This window comes from Anolis carolinensis, chromosome 1, assembly GCF_035594765.1.
Source record: "Anolis carolinensis isolate JA03-04 chromosome 1, rAnoCar3.1.pri, whole genome shotgun sequence".
Classification (NCBI taxonomy): domain Eukaryota; kingdom Metazoa; phylum Chordata; class Lepidosauria; order Squamata; family Dactyloidae; genus Anolis; species Anolis carolinensis.
Window position 1 is genome coordinate 149,880,304 of NC_085841.1, and position 16,449 is coordinate 149,896,752.

Below are 16,449 nucleotides of genomic sequence, written 5' to 3' on the forward strand. Positions count from 1 at the left end.
TACTTTCAAGAAAGTGTACAGGCAGTTCCTGTGTTAGAAACATCTGACTTACTAATGACTCCTAGTTAAGAACAGGGGTGAGACAACAGGAAGTGAGAGAAATCTACCCCTAGGAAGGGAAATTCACTCTTGGAAAAGTTTTCATGGGGAAAGGGGATCTCCACTGAAGCTTTATCACCAATCCTTGTTTCCGTAACACACCAAATTTTTCAAAATCCAATTCTCACAGGGGCAGAAAGTGAAGTGAAATCTTCTGACAGGGGCACAGACAACGAAACAAACACCACAGGGATGTAAACCCTTCACTATGCTATCCAAAGCATGCTCTCTCTCTCTCTATAACTGGAGTTACACTTAAAATGCACCTGTTCCAACTTACATACAAATTCAACTTAAAAACAATCTTACAGACCTATCTTTATTGTACTTTGGGGACTGCCTGTATGTGCTAACAATATAAGCTGACCTTACCATCTACAGAACCAACGATAACAGCACCATCTTCATATATAATACAGATCTTTTGTCCATCAGCGTTCCATCTCATACTTCGGACAACAGATTTGTTTCTATTGTTGATCATCTCTTCATACCAAGCACCTGAAATTCAGGATTCAGTTGTATTAAGAGTTCTGTTGGGTACTGCTTCCTGCAAAATGCTAGCAGGCTGAGCTGGTGGAGGAAGGGAGAATTTATGAAAACTGTTTTTCCTTTTCTACATTCATTTCGAGCCATTTCCTTTGTAGAAAGGGAGCTTTCATTTGCAAAAGGACAAATGTGACTCCAACCCATTTACATTTAATCTTATTGATAGAGTGATCTGAAAGCCATCAAAATATTTTAACATGTTCAAGAATACATTTACACTGAAGAATGCGGTCTGACATCACTTTAACTGTCATAACCTAATGCTATGGAATCATGTAAATTTTAGTTTTGTGAGGCACCAGCAGCACTCTTTGGCAGAAAATGCTAAAGCCTTTGTAAAGCTACAGCTTCCAGGACTCCATACTTAAAGTGGTGTCAAACTGCATTAATTCTACAGTATATAGATATACCCTAAGAGAATTTCTGTGGGACACACCTAACACATACAGATAACTAGTTTATATTATCTCATTTGAGGTTTTCATATCAATAAACCTCCAAACTACACAAAGGAAAATAAACAACCTATTTATCTTGGCTATGGTTGTACAGGAAAGACTTGGGGCAGAATTATTCTAAACAGGGGTTTTAGAAACAGGCTCATACTACACGGCCATATAAAATCCAGATTATCTGTCTTGATAATCATATAATTCAGTTCAAAGTAGATAATATGGATTATCTTCTTTGATAATCTGGATTATATGGCAGTGTAGAAGGGGCCACAGATATCCCTGGTCCAAGGACAAAGTCAGGATAATCCACATTATTTTCTTTGAACTGGATTATATGAGTGTACTTTGCCATATTATCCAGTTTAAATCAGATAATCTGGATTTTATATGGCAGTGTAGAAGGCAGTTATAAATTACTGAACAGTTTGCTTTAACTATAATTTTATATTAACTGTGAATGCTGCTTAACATTATATAACTCTATTGGGGCTTTTTAATATTTGGATGTATTTCATCTTTGATATTTTATGTTTTGTCTACTTGATTCATAAAAATTTAAAAATTGCTGAAAAAGTGTCTTAACACTAGCTTTGACTTGGCAGGTATGATCACAAAGAATGGTTACAAGCATTCTAACTATTTGGGGTAACCTATTAGAAACAATATTCAAAAAAGACATTAAAAATCCTACTTAAGAGATTTAAAGTTGCAATTAAAATCTGAAGAAATAGTAAATTATCAAACACATGGAAGATAGTACTCTTCAGCAAATCTCTTACCTTTATACATCATCCAGACAATAATAAGACCATGCTCATCACTGCTAGTTAATTTCTGATACTGCTCATTCCATGTTACTACTTGCACAGCACCTAGAAAATGCAGAATCTTACAGTGCTGGATCACATCAACACATTAATTGTGTCTATTTAAAAAGTTATTAAAATTCCATTAAAATCAAACAACACACATGTAACAACCCCACTGTAGCATTTATGAACTCATATATAAAAACAAATACTGTAGTCAAAAAGCAGCTAAATAAATAATGGTCCATTGTGTTGTCGAAGGCTTTCATGGCCGGGATCACAGGGTTATTGTATGTTTTCCAGGCTGTATGGCCATGTTCCAGAAGTATTCTCTCCTGACGTTTCGCCCACATCTATGGCAGGCATCCTCAGAGGTTGTGAGGTATAGCTCATACCTCATAACCTCTGAGGATGCCTGCCATAGATGTGGGCGAAACGTCAGGAGAGAATACTTCTGGAACATGGCCATACAGCCTGGAAAACATACAACAACCCAAATAATGGTCCGTTTCTATTTATGAGAAAAACGTCTTTAGTTCACTGGAGGTTTTTATGTAAGGAAGTGTGTGTGTAAGCAGGGAAGGAATCTCTGTTTCTGCTGATTCATCACATTTCTGCAATTGCCCATTTGGTTTGGAGAAGCTGGTTTTAGAAAGTGCAAGGTAAATTGACAAAAGTTCCTCTTCCTTTCCATTTGAGGAAACTTCCAATGGAATTGAACAATTGGATTCAACCCCAAATATGCCAAGTATCGATAATTTGCAGAATACATATCTTCTCAACATTATCACTCAAGTCGCATTTTCAAACACACTATATTGCCAAAATAGCCATGACTAACATGCAAATTATTTTTAAATGATCCCATCTGTTTGCATGTGCCTAATTTTATAAATTTAGCTATATCCCATAAACTAACATATATTCTTTTATTTAAGTATGACAGCAGAATCACAGATTTTATCAAATTGGGAGGGCTTTGAATATGGCACCAGAGGCAGAATGTGTGCTGATCATTAAAGGGTTATCTGAAGTAACATTGAGAAACATGCCACCAGATGGATGGCCACTAAGGGCTCTTCCAGACAGGTTTTCTGTTTATCCCAGATTATCTAGCAGTGGGAACTCATATAATCCAGTTTAATACAGAAAACCTGGGAGCTGATCCTGGGCCTGTCTGGAAGGGCCCTTAGCAATAAGTTGGTCATAATAATTAATAGAACAATAGAATCATAGAGTTAGAAGAGACCTCATGGGCCATCCAATCCAACCCCCTGCCAAGAAGCATGAAAACCGCATTCAAAGCACCCCTAATAGATGGCCATCCAGCCTCCGCTTAAAAGCCTCCAAAGAAGGAGTCTCCACCACAGTCTGGGGCAGAGAGTTCCAATGCTGAACAGCTCTCACAGTTAGGAGCTTCTTCCTCATGTTCAGGTGAAATCTTCTTTCCTATAGTTTGAAGTTGTTGTTCCACATCCGAGTCTCCAGGGCAGCAGAGAACAAGCTTGCTCCCTCCTCCTTATGACTTCTCCTCACATACTTATACATAGCCATCATGTCTCATTTCAGCCTTCACTTCTGCAGGCTAAACATGCCCATCTTTTGAAGCCGTTCCTCATAGAGCTTGTTCTCCAGACCCTTGATCATTTTAGTTGCCCTTTTCTGGACACATTCCAGCTTGTCAACACCTCCCTTAAATTGCGGTGCCCAGAATTGGACACAGTGTGATTCCAGGTGTGGCCTAACCAAGGCAGAATAGAGAGGGAGGTAGCATGACTTCCCTGGATCTAGACACTATACTCCTATTTATGCAGGCCAAAATCCCATTGGCTGGATGGAATATTTGTGATCTGCCTTGGTGAAGAATTCCTTACATAAATGAAATCATAGATCCTTCAAGTATTCAAGATACTCTTTCTATAATTATCAAAATCATACTTTTGCTTAAATATGTTAATATATTTTGAATCCCTTTTAATTTGAGGACAATAGAATCACATATGTATAAAGGTATGTATTATTGCTGCCTTTCTGAAAATCTGAATTCTGAAATTTTATAAATACTTCTAATACTTTCTGATATTTTTTAAAAAGACTGTCAATACTAATTAATAAGTGTTTATTCAATGAACTGTCAAACAGATTCACACTGACTTAGATTAAAGGAGGAAATAACATATTTTACTCAAAAGATCAAGCATATTAATCACATTTATCACATCATTCCCCATGCACTATTACCCTCTGAAGTACAAGCATGTTCTTTTGATATGGAGAAAAGAATAGTGTGTGTGATGTCAGGCTGCCAGTGTAACACTCAACTGGAAGCAGCAAATATGAAATAACAGTAAACTCCAATAATTGTTTTGTGCACAATTATCTACAAGAGGAAAACAGATCTTTCAACAATATACATATTTGAATTGTGTTCCAATCATAAAATGTGAAGTTTCCTAATAAAATAATTTTAGTTTATGAATATATTATTTAAAAAAAACATTTTAATCTTGTGAAAAATTACACATTATAGAAATGCTTACCAGTATGTCCTTCAAGTGACTGATTCATTGACAGATTGCTAGGTGCTGCAAGTCCCTTTAATTTAGCTTCATCTATAAAAAATGAAATTTTAAAATGATTTTAAAACAGTTTGGAAAAGAAAATCCCTTCCCTGTTTGCACTCACCCTCAGTCAATATACCCAACATTCCTATCTCCATGAACAGGGGCTACAAGAAAAAAAGGAAGGTGGGAAAATCTTCTAGGATATCATGCCAACTGGATATGCAACAGGTGCTTCATATTCTTTCAATAGTGACTGCACATCCGTGTGCACACTAGCCACCAAAATGTAATTCTGAATACTGATTACTGCCACCCCTCAACTGATGGGGAATCTGCATATTCTGATGCACAATTCTGTAGATAGTATGATATCTGTCAATGCAATTTGACCTTTATCTGCTTGCAAGGATACAACTATCATGTGCTCTATATGAACAGGGATGTGCCAAATTGATCAGCTGTGCCATTATCAAACTGTAAGAGTATTTTTCAAATTCCTTCTAAAGTGGCTTCCACATTGACCGGGTTTAAATGCACAGGAGAATGGACTGCCATCTTGCTAACTCCTGGATCTCATTTCAGCAGTCCCCGAGATCCCCAGGAGTCCCCCAAAGCCATCCATCCTTCCCATTTAAAAATACTACAGTAGAGTCTCACTTATCCAACACTCACTTATCCAATGTTCTGGATTATCCAACGCATTCTTGTACTCAATGTTTTCAATACATCGTGATATTTTGATGCTAAATTCGTAAATAGAGTAATTACTACATAGCCTTACTGTGTATTGAACTACTTTTTTTCTGTCAAATTTGTGGTATAACATGATGTTTTGGTGCTTAATTTGTAAAATCATAACCTAATTTAATGTTTAATAGGCTTTTCCTTAATCTCTCCTTATTATCCAACATATTCACTTATCAACGTTCTGCCGGCATGTTTACATTGGATAAGCGAGACTCTACTTTATTTCTTTTTCCTTTTTTTTAACCTTTTATTTATGAGTTTTTGAACTACATAAAATGAAAAATATAGAAGAAAAAAACCTGGAAGAAAACAAGAAACAACAACACCAACAATAAAACCTAATAGACTATACAAAAAAAAAATGATACTCCCTCAAACCCCCTAATTCCCCTTCCAGAACTTTTGCATGACAACACTTTTTTCCTTTAAGTAGGACACTGTTCAAGACTCTACTGTATTTCAATAAATACTGTATTTAATAAAGTTGCAAAAGCAGTGGTTGGATACAACCCAAAAAAATGATAGAATGATCTCAATTTGAGTTCAAGGCAAGCTGTTTAACATCACAGTGATTCAAATATATGCCCCAACCACAGCTGCTGAAGAAGCAGAATTAGATCAGTTCTATTAGGATCTGCAGCACCTACTGGATAACACACCAAAAAGAGACATTATTCTCATTACAGGAGGGGCAGTCAAATGACAACCAGGATCACAGGCAAGCATGGTCTGGGACAACCAAACGAGGCAGGACGTAGGCTGATAGAATTTTGCCAGGAAAACTCAATGTGCATAACAAACACTCTCTTCCAACAACCTAAAAGACGGCTTTACACATGGACTTCACCAGATGGTCAACACCGAAATCAGCTTGACTACATCCTCTGCAGCCAAAGGTGGCGGACATCCATCCAGTCGGTGAAAACAAGACCTGGAGCTGACTGTAGTTCGGACCACAAACTTCTTATTGCAAAATTTAGAATCAGACTAAAGAGAATGGGGAAAATACACAGACCAATTAGATATGATCTCACAAATATTCCTAATGAATATGCAGTGGAAGTGAAGAATAGATTTCAGGGACTAGACTTGATAAATAGAGTCCCAGAAGAACTATGGACAGAAGTCCACAACATTGTTCAGGAGGTAGCAACAAAGTACGTCCCAAAGAAAAAGAAAACCAAGAAGGCAAAATGGTTGTCTGCTGAGACACTGGAAGTAGCCCAAGAAAGAAGGAAGGCGAAAGGTAACAGCGATAGGGGGAGATATGCCCAACTAAATGCACAATTCCAGAGGTTAGCCAGGAGAGACAAGGAACTATTTTTAAACAAGCAATGCATGGAAGTGGAAGAAGACAACAGAATAGGAAGGACAAGAGACTTCTTCCAGAAAATCAGAAACATCAGAGGCAAATTTCAGGCAAAAATGGGCATGATCAAAAACAAAGATGGCAAGGACCTAACAGAAGCTGAAGAAATCAAGAAAAGGTGGCGGGAATATACAGAAGATCTGTATATTAGGGATAAAAATATAGAAGATAGCTTTGATGGTGTGGTGAGTAAATTAGAACCAGAAATCCTGAGGAGTGAGGTTGAATATAGCCACAGTAAGAACAGACCACGGAACAACGGACTGGTTCAAGATTAGGAAAGGAGTACGGCAGGGCTGTATACTATCGCCCTACCTATTCAACTTGAACGCAGAATACATCATGCGACGTGCGGGGCTTGACGAATCCAAGGTTGGAGTTAAAATTGCTGGAAGAAACATTAACAACCTTAGGTATGCAGATGATACCACTCTGATGGCTGAAAGTGAGGAAGAGCTGAGGAGCCTTATCACCAAGGTGAAAGAAGAAAGTGCAAAAGCCGGGCTGCAGTTAAACATCAAGAAAACCAAGATCATGGCAACCAGACCGATTGACAACTGGCAAATAGAGGGAGAAAATGTGGAGGCAGTGACAGACTTTATATTTCTAGCTGCGAAGATCACTGCAGATGCAGACTGCAGCCAGGAAATCAGAAGACGTTTACTTCTTGGGAGGAGAGCAATGGCCAACCTCGATAAAATACTGAAAAGCAGAGATATCACACTGGCAACGAAGTTCCGCATAGTGAAAGCAATGGTATTCCCCATAGTAACCTATGGCTGCGAGAGCTGGACCATAAGTAAGGCTGAGCAAAGGAAACTTGAACTTTGGTGCTGGAGGAAAATCCTGAGAGTGCCTTGGACCGCAAGAAGATCCAACCAGTCCATCCTCCAGGAAATAATGCCCGACTGCTCACTGGAGGGAAGGATATTAGAGGCAAAGTTGAAGTATTTTGGGAACATCATGAGAGGACAGGAAAGCTTGGAGAAGATCATGATGCTGGGGAAAATGGAAGGAAAAAGGAAGAGAGGCCGACCAAGGGCGAGATGGATGGACGGTATCCTTGAAGTGACTGGCTCGACCTTGAAGGAACTGGAGGCGGCAACGGCCGACAGGGAGCTCTGGCGTGGACTGGTCTATGAGGTCACGAAGAGTCGAAAACAAATGAACGAGTGAGACGACGACGACTGTATTTCAAACATCCTTTCCCCGAGAATAGTGTGGAGAGCTCCCAAACATATAAAGATATTTCCAATCCCATAAAGTTCCTTGCAGAGCCAGAATATCAAGGAGTGCTGATAATAATGCTGGACATTTTCAAAGATGTATAGATTTACTCCCATTAGCAGTATAATCTACCTGTTTTTGTTTCTAATTTTAAAACTTTCAGCAGACCATCTTCACCACCACAGGCAATATAACCCTGATCCTTGCTCCAAGAAATAGATCTCAGTCTAACATTGCCAGGAATGGTAATCTGAAAGAAACACAGTTTTTGTTAACAAAGAGTATCAAATTAAATTGGATATTGCTCACCATGAACTAGGGATTGCTCTAACATTTTAAGTACAATATATAAACAATCGCACAGTAAGGTTCTTCAACATACTGTACTTTACACAGTAATGAAAAAAATCAATGCTATGTCTCAAAGAACCAATTCCCTTTCAAACCACATCATCAAAAATAATGATGTTCTGGGACAAATGGTAGTGGAGGAGCAAAGAAGAAAATGTCATACAGTATCATACAGTACATTAGGATTCTGCATTTCGGCTGAACCCCAAACAATTTCTGCTATCCGAATTTTTTTGGGGGGTACATTTTCATGCACCTCCTGAAAATGGCCGGCTGGCTGAACACCCGTTCTTGGTTCGCAACTAAAAAATGCAGCTAGATCCAGCCTACTGGTGGCAATAGGGGGAGCTCTTCAAGGCCCACCTTCCCATCATTTCCAGGGCTATCGGTATGAAAATGGTCACACTTGGAGGACACATCTACTACTGCTGGCCCATCAAGTTTCATAATGTTTGAGTCATCCCCTGATTTTTTGGATTTTTTTCTTTCTAGAAATAAAATCTCCTTTAAAATAATTCCCAAAAAGATATCCCCTACTGGCCCTGCCCTGTAACTTCTCCAGGAACAGCAGCAGGGCACCATTCCTTCCTGACAAATGTCAAAGATGCACTTCTACAATACACAGCCCACCCACTATTATACTTTGTTTAATAATAAACAACATAAACTTCTTCCAAAGCTTTTACATTTCTTACAACATACTGATGATGTTCTTAATGATATTTCTTCAGCATAGGAAAAGATGAAAGATAGAGACAATGGGAAGACAAACAACTACAAACAGCTTACATCCCTATCAAACTCCATACATGGGTGGGCACAGGATGAGAGCATGATAAAAATGTTGTAAGAGCCTAAACTGGGTTTTATTCTCTTGCTTTGCCATGGATTAGTGCATTGTTTGCCACAGGCTGGATTTACAATGACATATAAAATCCAGGTTATCTGGTTATATGGCAGTGCAGACGGAGGGCCCTTCCACACAGCCATATAACCCAGAATATCAACGCACAGAATCCCACAATATCTGCTTTGAACTGGGTTATCTGAATCCACAACTGTCATATATTCCAGTTCAACACAGATAATGTGGGATTTTATTCAACTGTGTGGAAGAGGCCTGAGGCTGGATCTGACCCCAGATTATCTGCTTTGAACAGAATTATATAAGGATCCTTCCAAACAGGCCCTAAATCCCAGGATTTGATCCCAGGTTTTCTGCTTTAAACTGGATTGTATGATCCCCATTGCCAGAAAATCTGGGATAAACAGAAAACCTGGGATCAGGGCCTGGGATATAGGGCCTGTCCGGATGGGCCCTGAGTCTACACTGCCACATAATCTCGGATAAATGGATAATCTGGGGTCAGATTCTGGGATATAATCCAAAGCGGATAATCCAGATTATAAACTTTGAAAATGAGTCTAAACTCCCATATAATCCAGTTCAAAGCAGACAATCTGGATTTTATCTGGAAGTGTAGCAGGGGCTTGAGAGGAAGAGATGAGTGGCATAAGTTTGGGAGGCCTTCAGTAGACTTTGTCTCCTACCATGATGAAATCTTCTTTCTCTCTGGGTGCATCTACACTATGGAATTAATGCAGTTTGACATCACTTTAACTGCCACAGCTCAAGGCTATGGGATCTTTCACCTCCTCTGCCAAAGAGGGCTGGAGCTTCAACAAACTACAACTCCCAGGCCCCTTCCACACAGCTGACTAAAACCCTACATTTTTTGCTTTGAACTGGAACCTATGGCAGTGTGGACTCAGATAACCCAGTTCAAAGTAGATATTGTGGGATTCTCTGCCTTGATATTCTGGGTTATTGGGCCGCGTGGAAGGGCCCTAACATGCACGACGACGGCAACAAAAAGCGGCTATATCGGGATAAACACGGGGCTTTCTGGACGTGTAAACTTTCTGGGTCAGAGACCAAAGGAAGCCCCGTCCTCGCTGGTGGCTCCCCAGCCCTTTCGCCTCCTCCTTCCCTTCCATCCCCTCACCTTTTTGCTTAAATACACGAACATCTTGACCGGCGTTTGGCTTGACTTTCGTCTTCTTCAGCAGGCCGCGGACACCGTCTCCATGGCAACGGAGGCCTCGTGGCGGCTGCCTTGGCAACAGCCCCCGCTCCGGAAGCCGAGCAAAAGCCAAAGGTCTACTTCCGGGTTAGGGAAAACTTGGCTTGCTTCTGTTTCTCTTCCCAGGATGCTTCCCCCAATTTCCTCATTTCCTTCGCTTTAAAGATTTTTCTTTTTTCCTTTAAAGGTTTCTTTCTGGATTTCTTTTTATGTTGTTGAAATATAGTGTAAGATTTCCAAATACTTTTCAAGTTATGTAGAATTAGGAAAAGGAGAGCAAGAAAGAGGAAGGAAGGAAGCAAGGAAGGCCAGGAGGAAAGAAAGAAGGGAGAAAACCATAAGGAGGAAAGGAAGCGTGCAAGCTTGGAGGAAAGGGAAAAGCAGGCAGTAAAGAAAGAAAGGACAAGAGTATAATATACTAATAGTATACTGGTAGGTAAAAGGTAAAGGTTTCCCCTGACGTTAAGTCCAGTCATGTCTGACTCTGGGGGTTGGTATACTGGTATATATTGTGGTATAATAATCATAGAGTTGGAAGAAACCTCATGGGCCATCCAGTCCAACCCCCTGCCAAGAAGCAGGAAAATCTCATTCAAAACGCTCCGAACAGATGGCCATCCAGCCTCTGCTTAAAAGCCTCCAAAGAAGGAGCTGCCACCACACTCCAGGGCAGAGAATTTCACTGCTGAACAGTTCTCACAGTGAGGAAGTTCTTCCTAGTGTTCAGATGTAATCTTGTTTCCTGTAGTTTGAAGCCATTGTTCCACAGCCTAGTCTCCAGAGCAACAGAAAACAAGTTCGCTCCTGCCTCCCTATAACTTCCCCTCACATATTTATACACAGCCATCATGTCTCCTCTCAGTCTTCTCTTCTGCAGTGCAATATAGTGCAATAATAATAATATATAGGAATATAATAATTGTATACTATATATTATATTTAATAATAATAATATGTTATTGAAGGCTTTCATGGCCGGAATCACTGGATTGCTATGAGATTCCCAGGCTGTGTGGCAGTGTAGACTCGGCCCTTCCAGGCAGGCCCTATATCCCAGGATCTGATCCCAGATTAGAAAGAACTCTTGTTTGCCTGAGGCAAATGTGAATGTTGCACAGCAACACAGAAATGCTGGACTGCTCTAACAACCACCATGTCAGACTACACAGAGATACAATTGAAAACCATGAAAATGAACAAAATCTTGCCACCATTATTAAACCCTCTAAAATCCGGACAGTAAATAAAGAACAACACTCAAAAACAGGAATTCCAGACAAGAAACAATCAGAGCCAGCTAACACCTCCCAATAAAGGATTCCCCCAGGCAGGAAACAGCTAGGCTTTGAAACTGCCAGGCTATTCAATGCTAATCAAGCTGGCCAATTGCAACATTCACATTTGCTTCAAGCAGACAGTTCTTTCTCCCACCTGAACATTCCACAGATATATAAACCCCGCTTGCCTAGTTCCCAACACCTCACAACTTCTGAGGATGCCTGCCTTAGATGTGGGTGAAATGTCAGAAGAGAATGTTTGTGGAACATGGCCATACAGCCCAGAAAACTCAGAGCAACCCAATAATATTGCAGTACAGTGGTATAGTAATATATAATACTAATGTGCTATGCTAATAATATATTGTATATACAGTGTTCCCTCGCTTATCGCTGGGGTTAGGTTCCAGGACCACCCGCAATAAATGAAAATCTGCGAGGTAGGGGCAGTATACTTATTTTAATATTTATACATTATTTTAGTAGTTATACACTATTTTAAATCTTTATCAACCAATCCTTCTCCTCCTGTTGCCGCTTGGACTCCTTTTCTCTCCCTTCAGCTTCTCCTTCCTCCCTTAGGCTGTAAATTGTAATTTTTTATTATTTATAATAGTCTTTTAGAGTTTATTGAAAAACCGTGAAACAGCAAATCCGCAAAAAGGGAACCGCGAAGTAGTGAGGGAACACTGTACATATATATTTTTTTCGTGTCAGGAGCAACCGGAGTTGCTTCTGGAGTGAGAGAATTGGCCGTCTGCAAGGACGTTGCCCAGGGGACGCCCGGATGTTTTGATGTTTTATCATCCTTGTGGGAGGCTTCTCTCATGTCCCCGCATGGAGCTGGAGCTGATAGAGGGAGCTCATCCGCACTCTCCCCGGGTGGGATTCGAACCTGGCAGCTTTCAGGTCAGCAACCCAACCTTCAAGTTACGAGGCTTTTATCCCCTTGGCCACCGGGGGCTCCCACTGTACATATATTGTATTACATTATAATATTACTATCAATATTATACTGTACATATAATATTGATAGTAATATTATAATGTAATACAACATACTACTACTACTAATAAAATATAATGATATATAATATTGTAATATAGTAATATTAATATATTAAATATAATTACTACTGATAATACATTTTAATATATAATGTTTTATTGCATATTTGTATATTTTAAGTTGTTTTTGATTGTGAGCTGCTTTGAGTCTCTGTATAAAGCAGGATATATAAATAAATAAATAAATAAATAAATAAATAAATAAATAAATAAATAAATAAGGGGATAGATATAAACGGTCAGAAAGAAGCAAGCAAGCAAGCCTTGGGGAAAGAGAAAGTCCGGTGGAAAGGAAGGGAGGGAGGAATTGGAGAAAACTAGGAGAAAGTTAGGAAGGAGGCAGGTGAGGAAGCTTGGAGGGAAGAAAGGCCAAGAGGAAAGAAAGGATGGCGGGAGGAAGAGAAAGTAAGAAGAGGGAAAAGAAGGAAGGAAGAGGAAAGCCAGGGGAAAAGACATTTAAGAAAGGAGAGAAGGGAGGGGAGGAAGGCAAGGCAGGCAGGCAGGAAGGAGAGAAGTCTAGGAGGGAGGGAGGCAAAGAAGGAAGGAAAGGGAGATATCTGGGAAGAAAGAAGATAAAGAGAAATCCAGAAGGCAGGCAAGAACAAAAGGTAGAGGGAGGAATCCAGGAGAAAAAGAGAAAGGATTAAAGGGAGGAAAGACAGGCAGGAGGAAAGAAAAAGAAAGAAAAAGAAAAAAAGAAAGAGAAGGAAAATATGCCAAAAATATGAATAAATGGGCTAGAGAGTACATTGTACTTGAAACCAAAATGTTGAAACAGTGTTTCACAGCAAAGTAGAAGTCGCTTTTAAAGTAGGATATTTCTTTGTTAAAATTCCATATGACTACAAAAAAGTTGGAACATATAGTTTAATGCACCAGTAGAGATACACAGCTGCTGACTCTTGCATGTAATGCCCCAAAGCCCTCAAAGATTTGTTATACATACAGAGTTGTGATCTGGAAATGCAGTGTAGCAGATTCTTCACTCTTCCATCTGCTTGTAAAAATGACTCTGAAAGCAAGTGCTCAGAGCCGTGTAATTGCATTCTACAAGTTTGCGTACAATTATCTCACAATTTTCTCAAATTCATGCCTCTTTTATATGTTTGTATGCCACATTTAACCTGAACTTTGGGGGAGTTAAATGGCAGCCCAATATAGTACTTATGTAATTTCTTTATTATTTGATATATAATGCATGGCTGCCTGAACACCCCAAAGACACCAGATCCCATCTAAAGTTAGAAGTTAAGTAGGGCCAGCCCTGATTAGTACTTGGATGGTATCAGGTTCCGTAAGCTACAGTGCAAAGTCAAAAACTGAAAAAACCACCTTTGAGTATTCCCTGCTTAAAACAACCCTATGAAATTTATGGGGTTGCAATAAGTTGACAGGTGACTTGAAGACATATTTTGTGTGCCTTAAAGTCATTCCTGACTTATGATGTTCCTATCACAGGGTTTTCTATGTGGAGATCTGTAATAGTCCCTTGCAGGTTCCCATTTGAGTATCAACCAGGTTTTACTCTGCTTGATTTCCAGAATCAGACAAAACTAGATGTATTAAGGTTATGCTCCTCTTTTTTAAGCTCAGGAGAAAGATGTGTGTGGTCTGACTCTGAAGAGCGGAGAATAGATTGATCTACAAAGACATTGAATTTACAGTACTTTAACCACATGTGTTCTGATGTGCCATGTACACTGAACTGACTGTTCTATATTCCCAAAGCATTACAAAAACCAGGGAATGATGTTTGGTGAATAGCAGCCAGAAGCTACACATGGCTGATTAGAACCAGAGCCTCTAAAGTGATTAGTCACAAGTTACAACTACGAGGTCCCAGAAAAGTTTGCTGTGCTTTTGTTATTGTGATTCATTATTTTTAGTTCCCTGTTTTTCAAAAATAATTAAAATGGCTCCTTCTGCTATTAAAACAATAGCATCTGAATGCTGCAAGCCCTCATTATAAAACACGGGGTCTTCCTTGTTCCTTTCACATTATCATTTCCTCAGAACCCACAGCAGAGCATGATGCAACTATAGAATTTACAGCATGATCCAGCATCTGAACTATGTGATATTCCTCCATCATACAAATAATGAGAAAGGTTGCAGTGGCACTGCAAAAGGTGTTGCCTTTTGAAACATTTTTTCTTGCAATTAAGATGGAATGTTGTTGTTTTAATGGAATTAATTACTTCTATAGTTAATTTCCATCCAATGGGTAATTTCCATGCACTTCCTGAATCCACTGAAGTTTCTAATCAGCTATGTGTTGGTTCTTTACAATGCATTCTAACCAAAGCTTGATGTGATGGTCAAATATTTCTCCCTCGGCTGTATTGTAAAATGGAACTATAATTTTAAAATAATTAATCTAGATGTGTGTAATGTTATAGTACATTTTAAAATAGTGGCTAGTCTATGCTGATAATTTATAGGGCTTCAACTGCTACCACTTGATGAATAATTATGTTTCTTTTTTCTAGGTTGGTCATTTGGCTTTACTAACCATTTTAAAACGAATACTGTGATTTATGAGGAAGTTCAGCATAGCTAATTTTTGTTGCTTTCAGTTTGAAAAACGAGCCTATGTAAATCTTTCTGTTTTCAAGTTCATATTTGAACTCTTCTTAGGGAGATTCACAGTGACAAATGAACACAAAACCCTTGGTTTGGTTATTAATATGAGGTCATTGGGGACAAATGAAAATAATAAACATCCACCCATTACTTACTTACTTACGATCCCTTGTAGATCGAGGATGATGGTCCTCCAATTGTGGGGTCTTGGGGGTGGGTCAATAGGTGGGTGAAGAGACCTATTCTTGATCCGCATATTCTCCCGCAGTGGAGACATCGGTTTCCAGGTGGAAGACGGTCCTGGTCAGGGTTGGCTTGATGTGCTTTCCTCTTGGCATGTTTCTCCCTTAAGCCCTCCATTTGTGCCTCTTCGAATTCTGCAGCACTGCTGGTCACAGCTGACCTCCAATTAGAGCACTCAAGGGCCAGGGCTTCCCAGTTGTCAGTGTCTATGCCACAGTTTTTAAGGTTGGCTTTAAGCCCATCTTTAAATCTCTTTTCTTGTCCAGCAACATTCCATTTTCTGTTCTTGAGTTGGGAGTCTAGTAACTGCTTTGGGAGACGTTGATAGGGCATTCAGACAGCGTGGCCAGTCCAGCGGAGTTGATGGCATAGGAGCATCGCTTCAATGCTGGTGATCTTTGCTTCTTCCAGCATGCTGGCATTTGTCCATCTGTCTTCCCAAGAGATTTTTGGAGGCAATGCTGATGGAATCACTCCAGGAGTTGCGTGTGATGTCTGTAGACAGTCCACGTTTCACAGGCGTATAGCAGGGTTGGGAAGACAATGGCTTTGTAAACAAGCACCTTGGTATCTCAACGGATGTCCCGATCCTGAAACACTCTCTGCTTCATTTGGAAAAATAAAGTTCAGAGTTCAGCTGGTTCAGTGTCAGTGTTGACTTTTGTGGAGAGGTTGCTGCCAAGGTAGCAGAAATGGTCAATATTTTCTAATGTTACACCATTAAGCTGTATTTCTGGCCTTGCAGAGGGATTGGCTGATGCCTGCTGGAAGAACACTTTGGTTTTCTCGATGTTCAGTGAGAGGCCGAGCTTCTCGTATGCTTCTGCAAAGGTGTTTAGAGTGGCTTGTAGGTCTTCTTCTGAGTGCGCACAGACTACGTTGTCATCGGCATATTGGAGTTCTATAACAGATGTTGTGACCTTGGTTTTGGCTTTCAGTCTGCTGAGGTTAAACAGCTTGCCATCTGTTAAATATTTCATCTGTTCGATGATTTCCACTCCGGTGGGAAGCTTCCCATCAACAA

At 39.8% G+C, this 16,449-nt stretch overlaps 1 protein-coding gene across 3 annotated transcripts in view; it reads right to left on the reverse strand.

The window, feature by feature from the left end:
* wdr35 (WD repeat domain 35) overlaps nt 1-10,331 on the reverse strand; it is a 41,325-nt gene extending 30,994 nt beyond the window's left edge. For 2 of the 3 annotated variants that reach the window (XM_062983995.1, XM_062983994.1), the window contains exons 1-5: nt 10,177-10,331; nt 7,952-8,069; nt 4,453-4,524; nt 1,883-1,975; nt 472-600 (exon numbers count right to left, since the gene is read on the reverse strand). In XM_062983995.1, coding sequence (XP_062840065.1) covers nt 472-600; nt 1,883-1,975; nt 4,453-4,524; nt 7,952-8,069; nt 10,177-10,200 — 436 coding nt within the window. In that variant the 5' untranslated portion in view covers nt 10,201-10,331. The remainder of the gene's footprint in view (nt 1-471; nt 601-1,882; nt 1,976-4,452; nt 4,525-7,951; nt 8,070-10,176) is intronic. The other variant, XM_062983998.1, reaches the window with a different exon arrangement.
* Between the last annotated feature and the right edge of the window lie 6,118 nt (nt 10,332-16,449).